Source organism: Apodemus sylvaticus, chromosome 9 (assembly GCF_947179515.1).
Source record: "Apodemus sylvaticus chromosome 9, mApoSyl1.1, whole genome shotgun sequence".
In the NCBI taxonomy this organism is placed as follows: Eukaryota; Metazoa; Chordata; class Mammalia; order Rodentia; family Muridae; genus Apodemus; species Apodemus sylvaticus.
Window position 1 is genome coordinate 55,797,372 of NC_067480.1, and position 18,590 is coordinate 55,815,961.

At 39.4% G+C, this 18,590-nt stretch overlaps 1 protein-coding gene and 1 long non-coding RNA gene across 5 annotated transcripts in view; one reads left to right on the forward strand and one right to left on the reverse strand.

Annotated features, from left to right (window-relative positions):
• Positions 1-850: 850 nt before the first annotated feature.
• On the reverse strand, positions 851-9,096 carry C9H2orf69 (chromosome 9 C2orf69 homolog). The gene is made up of 2 exons (XM_052192338.1): positions 8,761-9,096; positions 851-3,492 (listed from the first exon to the last, which is right to left on the reverse strand). Exons 1-2 carry the CDS (start codon positions 9,034-9,036, stop codon positions 2,668-2,670), a joined length of 1,101 nt encoding a protein of 366 aa, XP_052048298.1. The 5' UTR covers positions 9,037-9,096; the 3' UTR covers positions 851-2,667.
• Positions 9,097-9,099: 3 nt separating this feature from the next.
• Positions 9,100-18,590, forward strand: part of LOC127692211 (uncharacterized) — a 70,193-nt gene continuing 60,702 nt past the window's right edge. For 2 of the 4 annotated variants that reach the window (XR_007979426.1, XR_007979425.1), the window contains exons 1-2: positions 9,100-9,313; positions 11,151-11,417. This is a non-coding gene — a long non-coding RNA (uncharacterized LOC127692211). The remainder of the gene's footprint in view (positions 9,314-11,150; positions 11,418-18,590) is intronic. The other 2 variants (XR_007979424.1, XR_007979423.1) reach the window with 2 other exon arrangements.

Sequence of the window (18,590 nt, forward strand, 5' to 3'; positions counted from 1 at the left end):
CCCAGTGACAGCAACTGCCTGAGATGAGGCTAAGTAGTCACAAGGGAAACATATCTGTAGCTTTGTACATTGTGTGTTCAAGACAGCTTTCCATGACAGTATTTGTCTTAAGTTAAATATATGGAGTTATGGGGTAGGAGGTGGTTCAGGGAGGTGAAACAGGCAGGTTATGACAGAATTTGGGACTGTGCCAATGTGACTCCTTCCTTCAGTGTTGGGAAACAGATGGGTCAGAAGGAACTCACAAGCTGGCACTCTGGTGTTAACCTTGCTTGAAAAGTACACCAGAGTGTCTTAAACATAGCAGGAGATACTAAAATGATTCTGAGTATGTTTCCATCATCCAGGTGATGACTCAGAAGGGGTAGGCCCACAGTTTAAACATGTGAATCATAGATGAGACTACTTATTCCTTACTCCTTGTGTTTCTCTGAAGGCCTCCGAATGAGCTACAATACTGTTTCAGACATTCCTTCCTAAGTTCTAGGCTGTTGTACTTCCTCACTAACATGTTGGGACTTGATGTTAAATCGTTATGGCTTAGATTCACCTCTTATACTTATGGGAACTTGGACACTGCATAAATGAAATGACAGTATCACACTATATTCCAAAGATCTTTTATGGAGATAAAGGAGTATAGACAGCTAAGATGATCAACAAAGAAAAGGGAGAGCTTTTTAAGGATTTCCTCTAGGAACCCAACAGAAGAAATGGGTATAATGCAGTTGGTTATGGAATAATTAAGAGGTGTACTCAATGAAAAGGAAAGTTGTTCACTAAAAAAGAAAAGTAAAAACAGACACACAAAATGGCATGTGAAGCATTCTTTTCAAATGATCTGAGTGAAGAGATAAACACAAAAATCATTTCTGTGGATTACTATTTTTAATGTAATTCATGCTATGACAGTAACAACGTTCACATTTGTAGGACCACTTCTCTCAGTGACTCTTTACAAAGGCACGATCAAGTAGAATGCATGTTTACCATAAAAAATTTGGCATATACAATTTTAAACAGATTAAGAAAAGGGCCAGTTTGAAGTACAAAACAGAAATACCATGTGAGGGTCAACTTAATCATTTCCACTCCTAAGCATCTGTAGTACTTAACACTGTCTCCAGAGGGGATGATGGTTCTAGTGTCCATCTGATCAACATCCACTTTAACATGTAACAATTGAACATTCATATGGAGAGGTAAAGAACTCAATGAGTTCTTAAAGGAAAACCCTTCTTTCTCTACTTCAGTTAATCCTGTGAAAACTAAAGCTTTTCCCTTCTGTATAACCATTCAGTAGTTCAGTTTTACATTAAATGCCACATTTGAGGATTATTAAACAAATTGAAGATTGCTATCCAACCACAGTACTTAATGTTAAGGAAATACATAGTAAGTTAGAAGCCAGGTGAGTTGTTTCTACAGTGGGAAGTGTTGATCTCGAAAGAATGGATATTCAAAAACTACTTATGAAACTGTGTAGATACTCAACTGTAGTTGATGGAATCATGTTCATTTTTAAACAACATGTGTGAAGGAAACCTTTATCATGAGTGAATATTTGGAATATATTTATAGGTTGATGTAATATTGGAAGAAACCAAAGACTTAATACTTTCCATATTGTTTGATAAATAGACTAGCTCCCTGGGCCTTGAAGGTGCCATTCTCTAGTACAGTTTCTTGCCAATCCCAAGGCAGCAGGTTTTAGTTACCTCTTTAGTTATTTTGTGACCTACACATCATTATTTATAAAGTGCCTGACCACTTTTTAAAACTACACAGCTTTGTTCCAATATTGTTTGAAATTTGTTAGATCTAGGTTTCTCAAAATCCATTTTTCTAGTAAAGAAAAATGTGCCCAAATTATGTAGCAGTGTTAAGCAAATTCAGTTTCTGGGCCAAAATTTAAATTATTTGTGTCTCCAAACCTTCCTTTGTAACCTTTCTTATCTCATCAATTTAATTTTACATTTGGCCAAAGAAAGCTATTTTCTCTTGGCAGACAAAGCCATGTTTCTGAAGAAATGCTGATTTAGGCCTGTGAAATCTGTCTCGTTTTCAGAGCACACTAACAAATAATTAAAAAACGACAATTAAGAATTAAGTTATAGTGCTCAGTGTAATATGTTTTAAAAATCAACTATACAACTCTGATCTTGGATATGAGGGAATATATTTTGACTTTAAAAACAAAACACTTGGTATAACACTGAGAATGAGTACAGGGGTTCTGAAACCCCAGGAGTCTGGATGTAGAATGCAGTTGTCCCCAGACAGCGTTGGATAGAGAGAAATGAAATGTCTCTAGTCAATAGCTGAATGCCATTACTACCAAAGTTAGATTAAAACAGGTCCCAAAAAAGTCAACCATTTCCAACACCGATTTTGTTATCTTTGAAAAAACTACCATGGTTGCTTTCACTTTAATGGTCACAGAATTAACAAACTACCCTTTCAGAGTTCAAACTAATTCTCATCTCATCAGAATTTAAAACTGCCCACATTTAACAAGTAAAAAAAGAAAAAAATCCTGCTGTATTTTTGGAATGTGCATCTTCTAAGCCCACAGACTGATGATGTATTGTTAATCTTGCACCTCATCATCTGCATTTATAACACTCAAAATATTTATTCTCCCATTAAGCAAGCACATTAATAGTCTCAGAATACTTCATGAACCCTGAAATGATTCTCTATCGAAGGAGTATCCTTTGCAAAATGAATTTGGCTGGTCACTTGCATACCCAAATCCCCAAGTATCTGAACAAATTTCTTGTGCTCCTTTCCAATCCAGGATCTCATTGGATCATGTACTTGGTAAGGTGTTACATGAGTGTGAACAGTAATCCCTGTTTGAGCAAATTCTTTCAAGATTTCTGGATATGTGATCCATGTATTGCTTCCTCCAGAATGTCCGCCATCCAGCCAGTACATTGTTCGTATGCTTTTGATGAATGCATCTATGTTCTTGTCTTTCTTGGCTTCCTTCAACTCAAACAGCAACTGATTCAAAACAACACAGCCTTTACTGAATCCAACCAAAGTAAACGATGCACCATCCAATGACAGTGGGGAAAAACTCATGGAAGGCTCATTAACCTGCTCACAGGTCCTCTTGTTTTCCTCCTGGTCACCATTACTAGTAGCAGAAGAATTAGACTCACAGTTAGATGCTTTACCATCCTTATTCCAAACACTCCTGTTCTTGGACAGCAAACCGTTCTGAGTTAGGTTAAAAGCATTTACTAATAACATATACAAGTGCTTAAAGGCTCCAAAGTCCGGAGTGTGTTCTGGTGCACCAAACATGTTGCTTTTCACAAAATTGTCATAGCAGCTGAATTTGTGCAAATGCATTCGGGAACACTTTATTACCCAAATATAACTATGGGGAAAACGGCGGGCTAAAATGGTAGCAATATTTTCTAGACTCCAATTTTCCCATTGATAATTCTCAGGATGACGAGTCATAATCTCATGGTAATTCTGAAAAGAAAGATGAAATAAGCATTAAATGTGTATTTACCTATAAAAATAGCTTCTCATTACTGAGGAAGTTTTGATGACTTACAGTTAATGTACTAGAAATAAAACCTAAAAACCTGTTATCACTTTTTGGTTATAAGATTTTGAATGAACACTTTACTCTCAGCCTAAACTTCTTTAGGGTAATAAATATATTTATACTAAGTATTAAGAATTTCTCAATAAAATAATTTAGAATAGATAAATTTTAATTTTACAAATATTTATAATTTTTATTTAGTATTTAGTATGTGTGTAACAAAGTGTCCTAATTCAACTGAAAATATAAATTTGCTTCATTACAGACCTTTTGATGAAGACATAATTCAAAAATATTTCCTTCTCAGTAAGCTCTTGTCCCCCATATCTGTAATAAAATCTATCATAGGCATGTATATTCTGCTATGTCTGACTTCAGTTTACTTGTTGCAATAACATCTTAGAAAATCTTGGTATGTATTTTTAACTAGGTTTGAAATAGTCATAATTTAAATAGACTACAAAATTGCCTTCTATGGTTCTCTTTTTGATTTGTTTAATTTCACAGGCCTAGGAAGGCTCAAATGTAAATGACTCAAATTTAGATAGCTCAAATTTAGTATTAAAAATTAGGATGACTTTAAACTTTTGCTCTTTATATTTATTGTTTAGATTTTAGCTCTTGTCTGTCTTACCCTTTGCCTTTTTGTACATAGATTTTATTTGTTTAGATAGATTTAATATAAAGGAATGATATATTTTTGTTTTGGTTGTACTATTTATATAATTTCATTTTATATTTTTATTAATGGCAATGTTTGTTGTTGTTGTTTGAGACAGGGTCTTATTATATCATTTGCCTGTCTCGGTTCCCTGAGTGTTGGGAGGCTGGAGGTAAGAGGAGACTTTTCTACTTTATAGCCTTTAGTAGTTTGAATATTAAGTGATAGGTACATTTTCATATTGAAAAAAAACACTACAAAACTTAAATCTACAAAGATATAAGGATAAAGTCTAAAGGTTAATGTTAGAAATAATTAAAATTTAATTGGCTAGCAGTTCAGTGTTTTCTACTATACACACACATGTAATTATGTATATAAGAACATATTCTTTCCTTCTCTGTTAAGCAACTATAACTGAGGTATAATTTTCCCTTAAAAATAGGCTAAAAGGTATGACTCTATATCAATACAAATTTGCATAATAGTCTTTAGACATCAGTAAAATGCCACTGGCAGTAACAGTAGGACACTAGAAATGTACAAGATGCAGTGTTTTCCATGCCATTGTTTAGCTAATAATGGTTAACTTAAAAATAAATCAAGGTAGGATAAGATTATGCAATGCTCTTGATTTCATTTGCATATCTGATATTAGGTTAAACATTTTTCTGTCTGCTGGCAATTTTATTTTTTACTTTTGTTAACTATGTTTGCGTCCTTTGATAATTTTCTCACTATAATGTTCAACTCCTTAACAGTTCTGTTGCATTAAAAGTTTGACATATATATCTATTAGCAACTTGTTATATATGTATTCAATGTATCCCAGGAAAATCTTCTGTTGACGTTTTATGGATTTTGCCATTACCTTATGCACATCCAGGCTGTCCTGTCCTTCTACCATGAGGGCCTTGGGAACTCAACTCGGGCTGGCCAGTGTGACAGCAAGCACTGTTAGCCACTCAGGCATCTGCTGGCTTTTAAAGAAAGGTTTCTTTGAAGCCTAGGCTAGCCTTGAACTCACTGTGGAGCTGAGAAGAACAATGGATTTCTCTGAAGCCTAGGCTAGCCTTGAACTCACTGTGGAACTGAGAAGAACAATGGATTTCTCTGAAGCCTAGGCTAGCCTTGAACTCACTGTTGAGCTGAGAAGAACAATGGATTTCTCTGAAGCCTAGGCTAGCCTTGAACTCACTGTGGAGCTGAGAAGAACAATGGATTTCTCTGAAGCCTAGGCTAGCCTTGAACTCACTGCAGAGCTGAGAAGAACAATGGATTTCTCTGAAGCCTAGGCTAGCCTTGAACTCACTGTGAAGCTGAGAAGAACAATGGATTTCTCTGAAGCCTAGGCTAGCCTTGAACTCACTGTGGAGCTGAGAAGAACAATGGATTTCTCTGAAGCCTAGGCTAGCCTTGAACTCACTGCGGAGCTGAGAAGAACAATGGATTTCTCTGAAGCCTAGGCTAGCCTTGAACTCACTGCAGAGCTGAGAAGAACAATGGATTTCTCTGAAGCCTAGGCTAGCCTTGAACTCACTGTGGAGCTGAGAACAATGGATTTCTCTGAAGCCTAGGCTAGCCTTGAACTCACTGTGGAGCTGAGAAGAACAATGGATTTCTCTGAAGCCTAGGCTAGCCTTGAACTCACTGCAGAGCTGAGAAGAACAATGGATTTCTCTGAAGCCTAGGCTAGCCTTGAGTTCACTGCAGAGCTGAGAAGAGCACTGAGCCGCTTTTAACCCTGCCTCCTCCTTCATTTTTTGCAGCTAAGTGTGGAAGCGCCTTTAAGGCTGAGTCAAGAGGACCCAGAATTCAAGAGCAGCCTGGACTATGCAAAGTAATAATCAATAAATCAATAAAATAAACAAGCAAACAAGCAAGCTAGTAAGCTTATAATTCACAACCCCAAAGTCCTGCATAATTACTTAATTATTTAATGGATGCAAGCGAAGCAGATTTTCTGACTCTCAGTTTAGGATGTACCTTATAGACAGTGTTATAAATCTAAGCATCACTCCCTCCACCAGCCCCAGGTTATTGATCTAAAGGAAAGAAAATGTGACTACTGAGGAAGTGAGGCTCAAAACAAGAACTGTGGCTGTTACTGTCATATCAAAGCTCAGACCCAAGAACCATGGATAAGTACTTCCACTCCCTGAAATGAGGGCCAGATGCCTCCAGTCAGCTGATCCTGCAGCCCAGACTATTAACTATGACTAACCTACCGAAAGGGGGTTTCTTTGGAGTTTTCACCTTCCTGGGGTATAATGCACTTATTATGCTTGTAGGAGGTAAGAAGTGGAGGCTATGTCTCTACTCATGTCCAGTGAGGCAGGCAACAAGAGAATCGCTTGCAGAGACCAAGGAATGCTTATTTCAGTTAGATGCTCATGGATGTAGAAATTTAGGGGTCCATTCCACAATGTATTAACTGGAATCCAAATAATATTTTCAGAAAACTTCATGTTTGCAAGGGTTGAGAAACATTCATAGAAAGGATGTGAAGTAGATGGACCACGCTTTGAACAGACTGAGGACAATGAGGAGAGCTACACTGGGTAAGAGCCACACTTCTCTCAAGAATGCACCAAGGAAAGGAACATCTTCACAGAGTATAAATTACACAGCCCAACTAAGCAGCAAGCAAGGATCCAGCTAAAGGGAACTGCCTAAGAAAGTGCAAGGAGACCCAGAGAACTATCCCACCCTTGTCATCTACCCTTTGGGGAAGTGAGCTGTGATGGCACCTGCATTCCTAGCACTTGAGAGGACTCTGGCTCTTACTGCAGAGGATGGTTTGGAAGAGGGTGGAATAATGAGACCTTGGCTGTGAGCCACCGTTTCTTCACTTCACTGTACTCACAGAGAGGTGGAGGCACTGCTTGCTGCTGGAATAGAGAGGAGGTACAGATGACTTCAGATTTCTGAGTCGAATAACTAAATAGGGATTCTCATTAACTTGGATGAGAAAGGCTGCTTCAATAGATTTTCAGTTTTAGAAGGCTACTAAATATCCAAAGGAAGTAAGGGCATGCAATTGGTGAATTCATAAACATCCCGCTAATGTCTAGACTAAATACCAAGGCTCATCAGCACATAGGCAATATGTACAGCCACAAGATGGAAAGAGATCACTGGAAGAGTAGAGAAAAATCCCAAGAATGGAACACAAGGGTACTTGAAGGTGAGAAGGGGCTGGAACCTAATTAGAGTTATTCCCAAATTTAAGCTCGATTGAGGCCCTTTCACCTAGTATCCCCATTTTATATCTGAGGCACTCCAAATACAGAATGGCGTGGTAAATCTACGTGAATTTTCTTGGAGCTTTGCGATGCACTTCCTTCCATTTCTTTTCCAGAAGACCTCATGTTCTATATAACTCCACACTTTGCACAAATTACCACTCTGCCATTGTCCCAAAGGCTAATGGAGTGGATGATGGGAAATGAAAGATGATCCTCAAACTATATCTAGAACATTTTAGGCCTCACTTAAGACAGGTGGATGTTCTGTCTGGCACCATTTTACAGCAGAAAGTTCTCAGCCGCCATCACCATCACCACCAATGCCACCACTACCACCGCTGGAAGGCATGAAAATAGTTGGTTACAAATCGCAGGAAGTTAATGTCAGAAGCAACGTACTTGGGAATAAAGGCACCAAAATGAGCAGATTTTCTTGAATCTAAATTTGAGGGTTTTTTTTCCAGTTTTCATTAGCAATCAACTGGTCAAGTCAACTGATTTGAGAGCAAGAGAAAATAGCAGCACTCTTGTTTTAGGTGAATCATTTTAAAGCACCAATTTCAAAACAATAACAGTTTTCTAGTATGAGGAAACCATCTAGCTATATTCTAACGTGAATATCTTCCCTAGCACTAACAACTCTCCGGGATGACTGATTTTCAATGGAAATGCGTCTGTATCTGCACTGCCCAGCTGCGTACAGGAAAGTCACCTGTGGTGACTCAACACTTGGCAATACAACTAGTGAGAGAGAGAACCCTGCCTTTTCATATAACTAATCCAGACACTCTCACGTGGCTAATGTATCCATTGCATGATGCATTTTTACATTAAAACTCAGCTTCCAGGACAGCTTCAGCAGAGACATATGTCTGCAGCTATAAAACCAGTAACACGAAGCACACTGATGTGTTGAATTCAAATGGGCCTCAGTATCATTAGCATTCTTGGCGATGGCATTCCTTCCACTGCCCTGTTTTAGGGTTACCGGAAAGGTCACACTTTAGCAACGGATGTATTTTATTTGATCAGTCAGCGTTTTCTAAACAGTGTGTGCCCAGCACACAGAGTCCTCTGAGACCAGGCTGGAGCTGTGAGTGCACGTCCCTGTCCTGCCTCTCCTTCCACCCAGAGGCACCTGGATTGACAGCCGCTCTCTGTGGACCTTGGCCCGCCAAGGCCCCTTCTCCGGTGAGGCTCTGTCAGGAACTGGGGCGCCCAGCACCCTCCCTCGTGTGAGAACCCGCGTGGGCGTGTCGGGGAGGCCTGGACCGTGTTACCTGCACGTCCCCGGGGAAGTAGAGGACATGGTGCCGCTGCTCCGGGGAATCTCCCTCCCCGGACGTCAGCAGGAGCAGCTCGTTGCTGCGCTGCGGATCGGAGCCCGGCACCGTGGAGCGCTGCAGACGGTGGCTGTCCTCCGGGGAGCCCCGCGCGCCGCCGCCCGGGTTCATGGCTCGGGTCTGCGGACGGGACGCGGAGTCTCCGGTAGCGAGCAACGGCCGCAGGAGCAGCAGCACCAGCGCCGGGGACCGCAGACTCCCGGACCCCTTCATGGGCTCGAGCCGCCAGGGCCGCGCACCGGGCGGCGTGGGCGGGGCCTCAGCAGCCCAACGGCCCAGATTGCCGTGACGTCAGCGCGCCGCGTGCGTCGGGAGGGAGGGGGGAGCGGAGGGCGCGGCCCGCGGCAGGACGTTTATGGTTGGTGGACTCTGCCCCGGCCGGGAAGTTCGAACGGAAGTCCGGGAGCCCGAGACCAGAACGGGCAGCAGTTTGGGCCTTGGAGCAGTAGCTCAGGGTCGGTGTTTCATCAGGTTCTGTTTATCAGCTTTGGTAGGTTCATCCTCACGGTGAGGCGTATTTAGTCAAAGATAAAGTAGAATGATTCTGGAAGTCTTGTACTTGCTCAGAATGAAAAGAATCCCCTATGTCCTGAAGTTACCTAATTAGGTAGTTTGTGGTTCCACCGCTAGTCTGGTGCATTCCTAGTTGGTAGAGAGAGCTGAGTACTTAGCTTAAGGAAGATGGAGAAAAGGCCTACTTGTTCACACATTTACTGTAGGGGTGTTTACAGCTTATAGAATTTCCCATTTAGGGTTTTGAAACCACACTGGAAAGTACAGGAAAGTCATTGAAATAGCAACTTCTTACTTAAAATCGTGTAGAAATGGAACTGGACTAAGTTTATGCTAATGATGGGGAAAGTGAATCTTATTTTAACATTGTATGCGTGCATCGGACACGCACGTGCATTTGTTTGCTGCTGTAGGCCTAAAGTGACTTTGGGTGTGCAGGAGATTACTGAAAAGAAGTCAAAACTTGGAGTTTCTGCAATCTGATTAGTTAGCTAATCAGAACTTAAGTGATTGGGGAGAAAGTATGATGTTGTAAATCTAAAGCCTGATTAAAAATTATCTTGGGCTGTCTTTAGCTCCTTTAATTGATATCCTATCCTAGCCAACCTGTGTACCTGAGCAGCGAGCATCCTGGTAACAGGAGAAACCTTTGAAATGTATTAACTTAGCTTTGGCCAGCCCAGAAGCTAAGAATGTTATAAGAGGCCTATTGCAGAGATTTTTCCATCTGATACCTTCTTATTTGAAAAGTCTTAATTTATATACTATTTTCTATTTTGGTACTGTGAAGCTTCAGCTAATTCATTTGGCTCAACTTTAAGGTGAAAGCAGTTTCTTGTATCAATAGTACATTCCTCATGCTCCATTTTTAAAATTGTTATTGATTGATTTTATTTGACAGCATTTTGCTGGACCTGAAGCTCATAGATTAGGCTAGACTGAGCTAGCCAAGAAGCCCCAATGTCTTGCCTGTTTCTAATTTCCCAGCTACTGAGTTCTCTGATTTGCAAATGCTGGGATCCAATTCAGGCCCCAATGCTTTGGGGAAAGAGTCAGGCACCTTACCAACTAAGTCATATCCCAAAGCCTTATTCTAATTTTAAAATTCTTGTATTTGTTAGTATAATAGCTTTGTACATTGTCTTAATGGCTTCATTGAGGTATACCTTGCCAATCTACTTTGATATAAGCTGTTAGATTCTATCTGACATAATAAATGTAACTGAGGTGTTTTGATTAAGAATGGCCCCCACAGACCCGTATTTGAATACTTAGTTCCCAGATGGTAGAACTGTTTGAGAAGGGTTCTGATAAGTGGAGTTCTTGGAGGAAGTGTTTCTCTGGGGGTGGTTTTGATGTTTTGAAAGCCCACACCATTCTAAGTTTGCCCTCTACTCCATGCTTCTAGATCAAGATATAAGCTCTGAGCTACTACATTAGCACCGTGTCTGTCTGCTGCCATGCTCCCCACCATGATGGGCATGGACTCTAACCCTCTGGAACTATGAGCCCCCAATTAGATACATTCTTTTATAAGTTGCCTGGGTTATAGTGTTTTATCACAACAATAGAAAAGATAGAAACCAAGAAAAAATTATTTAATTCCTACCATGAAGTAGATTGATTGCTTTATAAAAAATAGCTAGTTCAGAAGTAGAAGTCAGTCCATGATCACACTGAGGAAGCTGATCTTCACCTTTGTTTAGCAAATCACATTTTCACCAGGCCTTAGACAGTTAAGTATAGTCTACAAGTCCAAATATGGACATACATTGCTAATGTAGCTTTTGATTCTTGTGGTTTTGGTTTTTCAGGTTGACTGATTAATGAAATAATCATGCTGAAGGAACAGGAAGTACTTGTGTTTAGAAAGAAAAATAATTGTAGCAAATGCTAAACATTTCAAAGTAGTCTTAGTATCTCTAAGACAATTGAGGCCTTCAAGAAATACAAAAGAAGAGTTGAAGAGCAAAGAAACAAGGTGAAGGAGAACTCCCCACTCTCCAGTCAGAGATCTCTAGAGCCCTCCAGGAGACATTTTCTTGGGCAAGCAGCAGCTCGCTCTCAGTTCGTCATTAGAGGTATGCATGTTATTCATATGCTGTGTCGTAGACTCTGTAGCTACTTCTTATATGTCTCCTTGTTATTAGCATAATATTTTCTCTCATCTTCATCTTCTCCCACGAAATCGACCCTGATAATTCTGGTGTTCCTACACAATCGTCCGCACAAATGGACTCTACTTTCTTGCCTTTTAGTCTCACTCAGAACCAGACTTCCAATCTCAGTAAGAGTTGTTATAAGACCAAAGATACTCTACCCATTTGAGTAAAATTTCCTCTTTTCTAGTTCTTTGTGATCTGCAGTGGGCATTTTATTGTTAGTAGTGTGCAAACATCTACAGCCCACATCTGGCTTCCTCTTGCTTCCCAGAAGAGTCCTCAGAGTATCATGCTCCTCAATATAATAGAAAAAAGTTTAAACTTTGAGAAGGACTCCAAGAAAGATTAATTTCATCATAAAGTACAACAGTAAGAGAATGAAGCCATTGTTCGTCATCAGTAGTAAAACTGGCTGTATCTCATGCAACAGGAAGTGAAAGACTGAAAAACTAAGGGATTTGTCACAACTGAAGAAGTAGCTCACTCTTCTTTATGAAGCAGTTGTAAGATGAAGTGAACTCTTTGCCAGCATTTCCAGTCTTTATCTGGATAAAACAGATATACAGGTGTTTATTACTTGCTTGCCTATAAATGTGATTTTTCAATTACGCTTTGTTTTGAATGATGATGATGGTGGTGGTGGTGGTGGTTGGTGGTGGTCGTGGTAGTTGTAGTGGTTCTGGTGGTAGTGGTGGTGATGTGTGTGTATAACAAGCCTATGTGCTGAAACTAGACCTTGAGAAAAACAAGCAATAAATGAGATATGCCACTCTAGCATATAAATTTGTCCCAAACATTCTAGATGAAATAAAGATAGAGAATAAATCCACTTAGGGATTTGAAAACTTATTTTGGCAAGTTTCAGAAGCTAAAATGACAAGTTTTACACTTTGCTTTCCTGTTGAACACACACTTTATTAAAATAAAAGTCATGTGTGTAGCAGTAGTTTGACTAGCCACTCTGTGTGCCTGATGGATCACACACTCACACACTCGCACACACCACACACACAGTACTTAATTTTAAGTATAACTTTATTAGTTCAAAGGCTGGGCAGTTCTAATCCTCCCTGCAACTAGCAAACACTCCCCTTCAGTACTTCTGAGTTAACATCTTTTAAAATCTATATTTCATCTCTGTTACCCTAAACACAATTGGGGAAGTAGCCCATGTGGCCACTTTCCCTGATTGTCACGTGACAGGGGACCTTTAGGTCTGGTCTTCTTCCTCACCATGGTGATCTCTCCCTTCCTCTGTTCTAGTCCCCCTAGCCTGTACAAATCCAAAAGTCCCACCTCATTCTACCTGTGCAGCCATTGGCTATTGGCTCTTTATTGGGGACAAGGACCTTCAGTGTTTGGACATGCAGATTACTGATTTGGGGGTCCAGATAATTTCAAAGCATTAGAACAAATCCCCAATACATGTATTTCAATGTTATATAGATTAGCACTCACTGAAATCTTCTGCATAATGGTTAACTAATAATTTGCACACATTAGTTTTACTTGCTGTTAAAGACCAAGAAAAATGTAATTGATTAAAATTTTAAGTTGTCAACAAAATACTATCATCAGGAAAAATCCAATGTGTAAAGAGAGTTCTGGATCATAATCAAGTGGGATTTATAGGTAGGTTATGATGGTGCACACCTGTAATCCCAGTACCAGGAGACTAAGGAAGGAGGACTATGATGAATTTAAGGCCAGCCAAGGTGAATAGTAAGACCCTGTCTCAAGAGGACAGCAGGAAAGAGATTGCTTCCTGGATTCCAGAGATATATTCCAGGAATCTAAGATGGTTTGACATCTGAAAATCAACATTCTATACCATATGAATGTCATAAAACTAAAAATACCATAGACATCTTAATAGACACACTAAAATATTGGCAAAATCTAGCATACTTTCAAGATGAAAACCATTCTGCAAACTAGTAATAGAAGAGAATTTCCTGAACCTAATAAAAGTCATTAGGAAAAACTTACAACTAATGTAATACTTCATGGTTGAAAGATTGAGTATTTTAACTGTAAGATCAGAACAAGATAAAATGCCTGCTCTTGCAGCTTCTAATCAGTATCATGCTAGAAGTTTTAGCCACAGCAATTAGAAAAGGAAAAAGGTGCCCAGATTGAAGAAGACATAAATCCATGCAGATGGCTTGATACTGTATATGGAAAATTCTTCAGGGGCCTACTGAAAGTAATGAGTTGAGCAATGTTAGAAAATCAATATGTAACAAGTGTTTTTAAGTTCATTGGTAATGGAAAATCCAAAAATAAAGTAATAAAAATTTTTATTTACTCTAGTAAAAACACATTTATGAGTACATTTAATGAAAGAAATATAGAACATACATACTAAAAGCTATAAAGCTATTTAAAAATTAAAGAAAGCATAAATAGACTGTCAATGAATCATATGTTGTTCAAGTTGGTAATTTTTTCAAAATTGATCTGTTTGTTCAGAGCAGTACACATTAAACTTGTTTTGCTGGTCCTAAGATGCACATTAAAGGCTAGTGATTCAAAATACAAATCCATCTTGATAAAAATAATAAAAGTTGGAAGATTCACAATTTTCCATTTCAAAACTGCAATCCTGTGTTGATCGAAGAGGTGTCTACAGTCATAATGGTGGAAACACATAACAGTGAAATGGGATTCAAAGTCTAGGAACCAACCTTACATCAGTGGTCAATTGATTTTTCAACATAGGTAGCAAAATAATTCAGTGCTAAAGGAAAGTTTTTAATGACTGATATTGGGACACCTGAATAGACACATACAAAATACAGAAGTCCTTTCCATTCTATACTACCTTCAAAATGATGAATAAGAATTATACTTGAATGTATTCCCTAAAACAAACAAAAAAGTCTTGTGGAAAAATTAGGAATAATCTTCATCAATAATAATTATATCCATTTTAAGCCAATGTTTTTTAAACAATAATAAATGAAAAAGAATCAAAAGGAAAAATAGACAAACTTAATACAACAGCTTGTTATTTCATATACTACTAGTCAAAATTGAAAAAAGGCAATCCCCAAAATAAATGAAAATAAAATATGAGGAAATTGCAAACCTGATAAGAAATGTATCAAATAAGCATTAGAAATTCCTGGTACTTAATAGTGAAGACAAGGCAGGTTTCAAAACAAAGGGTCTGCCCAGTCATTTCACAGAAGACATACAATGGACAAGAATCATGTTACCTACCAGGTGCTCAACATTAGACATTAGGGAAATACAAATCAAAACCCTTACAAGCTTCACTTCACGTTAATAGTGGGGATATAGTAGGGATATAGTTCGAAAACAATATATAACAAGTGTTGACAATGATACATGAACGCTGTGAAGCTCATGCACTGCTAGGAGGCTCTTCTCAGCTGATAATGATAGAACTGCTCTTGATGTTATTTGGTAGCTTTTCAAAATACTAAAGAGATTTTCCATATATAGTAATGACAGGATACCTGACAAAAGAAAGTTGAAGAAAGGTTGAATCTGGCTCCCAGTTTTAAAAGAGATACAGTTCCTCTAGGTGAATTAGGCATGTCAGGAGGAGTATGATCCAGTTGATTACATGTGTCAACAGTCAAGACAAAAGTGCATAGAAGAGGGGCCAGGGTATAAAATCTCCGGGCCCTCTTGGAATGGCCCAGTTCTTTCACCAAGATTACACCTTCTGAAGGTTCTACAAGCTTTCACAACAGCACCACCAGTTGGGATCTCAGTGTTCATACACGGGAGCCAATGTGGACATTTCACATTCAAACCAGAGCATTCTAGCACTGGTCCCTAGTGGTGTATAGTCATCTGATAATATAAAATGCATTCAGTATTTTATGAATGCAAATATCTTGGGTCTACATTGCTGTAACTTAAGCATCATTCCTGGCTTCATGCAATGGGTTTTCAGGGTCTTCTTGCAGGGAATCCACTCCTGTCACACACTGCACAACTTCATTGGCTTTCTGAAATTTTTGTGAACGCACCCTCTCACTCTTGGATCTTTCATGTCTGCAAAACATGGTCAGCAGTGCTGTAGGTACAGGTGCACACATGCCGTATTTACCTGTGTAGAAGTTGGAGGACACCCTCTAAGAGTTGTAAACACTACAGGGATTGAGCTCATGATGACAGCCTTACGCAACAAGTGCTTTTACTCATAGAATCATCGTCACATACTTAGGTCATTCCTTCTGAGTTGAGCTTCATTCAAGTTCTAGGGACACAAGCAAAATGTAATACAAACAACTTCTAGTGAACTTCCTAATACACTTTTTGTGCAGATTTTGCCCTATTAAAAATTTGGATGATCTGTTTTCTTGTTTCAATGAAAAAGCTCTTAATTATTTTTGGATACCAGTCCTGTACTAGAAAGAAAGGATATGGGAGAAGTGGACCTGTTTAGAAATGGGAATAAATCCAATCGACATTGTCAGGAAATCAGCAGTTTACTTCAGATGTCAGCAGCTCAATCCACTTGCAAACACTTCCCAGATATACTAGCAGTCCAGTTCAGTAGAACCAGGATAGCAATCAGCAGTGGTGGCATGACCTAGCAGGAACAGCCAGGACTCAGTAGAATCAGCACACATCAGCAGGAGGGACCAGGGCCAACAGGAACATCAGGAAAAGTTCTTGGCTTTGCCTCTCTCAGCAAAGATCAGTGAAGACGTGAGAGCAAGTGTTGCACAGCCAGCTCTACAGACAAGCCTAGACAAGCCTCTCACAGTCCATGGAGTGAGTCCTTTTTATTCTCACTCCAGACATTATGTGTCTTCCACAGGTCTTGCTTGACCATGTGTCTTGCCTCAGCATGTGACTTAGCAAAAGTCAGTGTGAGTCTGTGTCAGCTGACATCACTCTTTCGATAGGCCTGAGTCTCTAGAAGTGGCAAGAAGCCACAGCATACCACCAGAAATTTTTTGGTTCATTTCTATAGAGTTCTAACAAATGGAGCTCAACTATACAATGTAAGGTGAACCAGTACATGTTTCCTTAGTGAAGAATCCATCATGTGTCCTTTCACATGCTTGCTTTAGCAGAACATTTTTCATCTGTGCCTTCTTCAGCAAAGCATTTTTTTCATAAGTCTGCCTTAGACTTTCACTTGTGTCTACTTTGGCAAAATGTTCCTTCGTGTATTTGCCCTAACAAAACACCATTCAACACAACTGACTTTCCAAAGAATCCTTAAAATTTCCACTTCACTTCAGGTTCATCTTTTTTTTTTTTTCAGTTTTGGAATTGAAAACATACCTAGACACCACACCTTTTATACTTTATATACTTAGAAGTCCAGTTCTTTTATCACATTTGGTATTTGCCTGCTCTCTTGTAAAGTCGTTTAATTTGTTCTATATTCTTCCACGTGTGAACTGTAAGAGCATCCTATCTATCCCCTTACAATCATGTGACCTATTAAAACATAATGCAGTGTACAGGGGTTGAGTTGACTGGATCACAGGGTGTACAGCAAAGCATCTTTTGTTGTGTGTCTGTCCCATTGTTCTTGGGTGAGACTGACATTTGTATTGGTGATGGAGAGAAACAGATTACTCTTCCCAATGTGGTGGCTTTCATCCAGTCTTTTGCTATTTCCATGTTGTATTCCATAGCTGCCTGCAGCTATTACGAGCTGGGTTGCTGGAACAGAAGCTGAAGGATAGATAGGGAAGGGGCGAAAAGAAAGAAGGGCCAGGACAATATTTCACTGATCGAGGCCAAAACTTTAATGTTGGTCAGACCTTTTAACAGTTTGGGCAAACCTTCCCCCAGACTCAAGGAGATATCTGAGAAATCGTTGGCTCCTCTTCTCAGCGGGTCGCCTGCTAGGATTAAAGGACTTCATGTCTTACAGGTCCCAGGATGTTTCCAGGTGAGACTGCCCTGAGGCAGCCTTGATTTCCAGGTGAAAGCAGCTGTATGGTACTCAGAAGAACAAAGGCCAGGGATAACACAAGGCTGGGGGTGGCGGCCACGAATGTTGCAGACTGATTGAATGGGCTGAGAAGCCCAGCTCAATGCTGTGGGGGAAGGGACATTTCCACACTGCTCCTGTGTTCAGACATGGAGCTAAACTGGAATTTGCACCATTGCCTATCCTGACAAATCAAGAACCAATTGGGGAACAGGACCTTAGTATCAGAACCACCTCTACACCTCACCTTTTCCATCCAATACAAAATAATAAAACCCTCTTCTCCCAAACATAAATTGAACAAAACCATAATAATCATGTAAATTATATAATATGATATACAAATGACATCTAGTCCATCATATTTGCCAGTTAGATGAAGTGTTCTACCACCATTCCTAACTTAGAGAATTGTGATTCTGTCCCTAGATTATGTTTAGATTTTAGCCTATAATGCCATCTGAAAACCATGTCTTCTACTCTATAACCTCTCTTTCAATGTTAAGCAACTTGAGTTTGATTATGAGACTAAAACTAGTCTTCAACCCTGCCAGAAATCTGAGAATGACTTAATCATTCCCTGGGTATATAGGAAGCACCAAATGTACCTTCTCAAATGTAAACAAACTGTAGAGATAGCTGACTACCTGGACAGTCCTCTAATTCCTCAAAACATTGAAGCATCAGTCTTCAGCCTTCTGGCACAGGTTTAGCTGACAAACCTTTGCAAAGAAGGATTATGAAGGGCTGTTTACTGTGTCTTGGCAGAGCTAATAGTCAACTATTCTGCATAATGTGTCCTTTTCCTGAAAAGTATTTTGTCTTCAGATAAAATAGGCAATTTCTTCCCAGTGGCTTCCTTCCTTCAAAAAGTAACCCTTGCCTAGAGGTGAAGATGCTCAATTTCTTCTTTGAACCAAGAAGGGGGTGCTGTCAGGATCAGACATTGTCAAATGATGAAATAGCATTAAATATAACATTCTGTGGATTTCTGATGCTTTTGAAGACTATATATATGAGGTAATCTGAACTGTTAAACCTTGACTACTCTCAGTATTTCTAATTGGAATATATTGAAAATACCCTTTTATAATTAAATCAGAATCTAACATAACCATGAGTTTGCTATCTGGTCCTTTACTTGTATAGCTTAA